We start from the raw sequence: 2,070 nt of genomic DNA, 5'->3' as shown, positions 1-2,070 counted from the left end.
ACAAAATTTGCAGAGCTAAGCTTTTGGATTTTTGTGAGGTATTTGTAACCAAAGTGCAGAGCTTTACCCAATTGTTAAATTGTAAGTCTGAAAATATGAATAAAAAATTACTACTTTCATGAAAAGATTGTTATTAGTATTTAATTCCTGTTGTAAAGAAACTAATTACTTCAAGACACGGTAATTACCCCTTTACATGTTGATAATCTGCATACAATTGTATAAAACATATATACAGGTTGACTAATATATCATTCCTGCTGTGTCTAACTTTCCATTAGTGTGATACATTTCAAGCCATTTTCGATGAGTGTTCTATAAAACATGATCAGTAGAAAAAATACTTCTGCATCTAAAATTGTGAAAGAGTTGATAATGAAATAACAAGAACAGGTTTTACATATTTTATATGCATATAGTGTAGGTCTAAGAAGCATAATAATGCTCACAAAGAGGGAAATTACATTTTATTTATATTAGCTAATAAAAATAGTCCTTATAGTACTATGGAGCTTATCATATTCATGATTATAAAAATAGTACTGCTGTAGACATGCAATGAAATATTGGCAAACATGTCTTGCTTTTATTTTGTACTCTAAAGGAGAAAATTTAATGATTATATTGCTTGCATAACTCCTTAAGTACAGTTTGTGCTGAAGCCCACCCATCTCTCTCATTTTGTATCCGTGGATCCACATTCTATGAGGTAAACTTACACAAAACCACCTGAGAAATACGTATATGTTATTGGGACATGTAAATTTGCTATTCACTTTTGCTTTTCTAATTACCCTCTTTCCCCTTCTGTTACTGACTGTTGAACTCATTATCATACCCTGGTAAAAAATTATTGTTTTTTTCCTGTTCATTAGAAAGACACTTGGAGGATTTAAAGTTGTGAGTTTGTTGTGCTTTTGCTTAAAAGAGTGAAAGTCAAAATGTAAGTAATTTCCGTATGATATTATGAATACTGCACATCATAGTAAAACCCACGACGTACATTGGCACTACAGGTGGGTGAATATCAGATGAGAAAATGTTATGTAATTCTAAGAACCTTATATCATGGAATGCTAATGAACATGGTAAGTTTTAGAACATGATCCTATATCTTATAAGTAATCCTTGCTCCATCAGAGTTCTGAGAAATATAATGTGAATTTTTTATAACCATCATGTCTAAATACAATCTTCATAAAAATGAGAAACTTTAAGTATTTCCTTTTTTAAGCAATGGTACATCTTAAGCCACCTCATTTCCATATTAAGCCACCTATATGTGTTACAAAGATGGTCTATTATAATCCAGTACCAAAGATATGAACACAAATTAAAGAAAGCTTTTAACTTATTACAAATATTTTTTAAAGATAAAAAGAAATTACCACATCTAAGGCTTTATGGGCTGGGAGTGTCTGGCAGGAAAAATATAAATAGGCAGGATAATTTTTCCAGCAAATACATAAGCTGTGTTTTAAATCAGCCTTTATCCACGAAGCATAGAAACCATATCACTGTCATGTGGGTTTCATTGCCATGTGGAATTAATGGTCGCTTGGTTTTCACCATCATGTGGATTTCACTGTCATGTAGATTTCACTGCTTTGTGGTTTTCACTGTAATTTGGAGTACACCGTCGTGGATTTCAGGGTCATGTGCTCGTTGTGGGAACTAGAAGCGGTTTTCCACCTGCGGCTCTCACTAACCGCGGTTGCATTGGCACTGATGATCTCGTCTGAACCTGCAATGCAAAAGACGCCTGAGAATGTTATGTGTAGGTGTTTGTATTTCGCAAATCTTCACAGTTACTGGATTGTAGTTAATTTTTATATATACAAACAAGATCTTGTAGTCATTAGATAATAAAAAAGTGAATTCTGAAGACAGAGAGTTAGCAAAATATGAAATACACAAGAGTTATGATGAGGTAAATCAAGTGCACAGTATGAGCAAGAGACGTAAAAAATGTAAGAATTATATTGAAAAAAAAAAAAAAAACTGAATATGCAAAGTCAGCCAGTCACACATAAACTAAAGACCTATTCCCAAACGAAATCTATACTGCAA

The 2,070-nt window shown here is 32.6% G+C and overlaps 2 protein-coding genes across 2 annotated transcripts in view; one reads left to right on the top strand and one right to left on the bottom strand.

The window, feature by feature from the left end:
• The window catches only part of LOC119592459 (serine/arginine repetitive matrix protein 2-like), a gene marked incomplete in the record, with an annotated part of 34,461 nt that extends 34,333 nt beyond the window's left edge, over nucleotides 1-128 (top strand). The window contains 1 exon segment of the mRNA XM_037941282.1: nucleotides 1-128.
• A 1,145-nt stretch (nucleotides 129-1,273) lies between these two features.
• Nucleotides 1,274-2,070, bottom strand: part of LOC119592458 (IQ and ubiquitin-like domain-containing protein) — a gene marked incomplete at its 5' end in the record, with an annotated part of 13,893 nt that continues 13,096 nt past the window's right edge. The window contains 1 exon segment of the mRNA XM_037941281.1: nucleotides 1,274-1,744. Coding sequence (XP_037797209.1) covers nucleotides 1,655-1,744 — 90 coding nt within the window. The 3' untranslated portion in view covers nucleotides 1,274-1,654.

The sequence above is a fragment of the Penaeus monodon genome, chromosome 30 (genome assembly GCF_015228065.2).
Source record: "Penaeus monodon isolate SGIC_2016 chromosome 30, NSTDA_Pmon_1, whole genome shotgun sequence".
Taxonomy (NCBI): domain Eukaryota; kingdom Metazoa; phylum Arthropoda; class Malacostraca; order Decapoda; family Penaeidae; genus Penaeus; species Penaeus monodon.
Note: the sequence above shows the minus strand (reverse complement) of the source record. Positions and strands in the feature narration are given on the sequence as shown.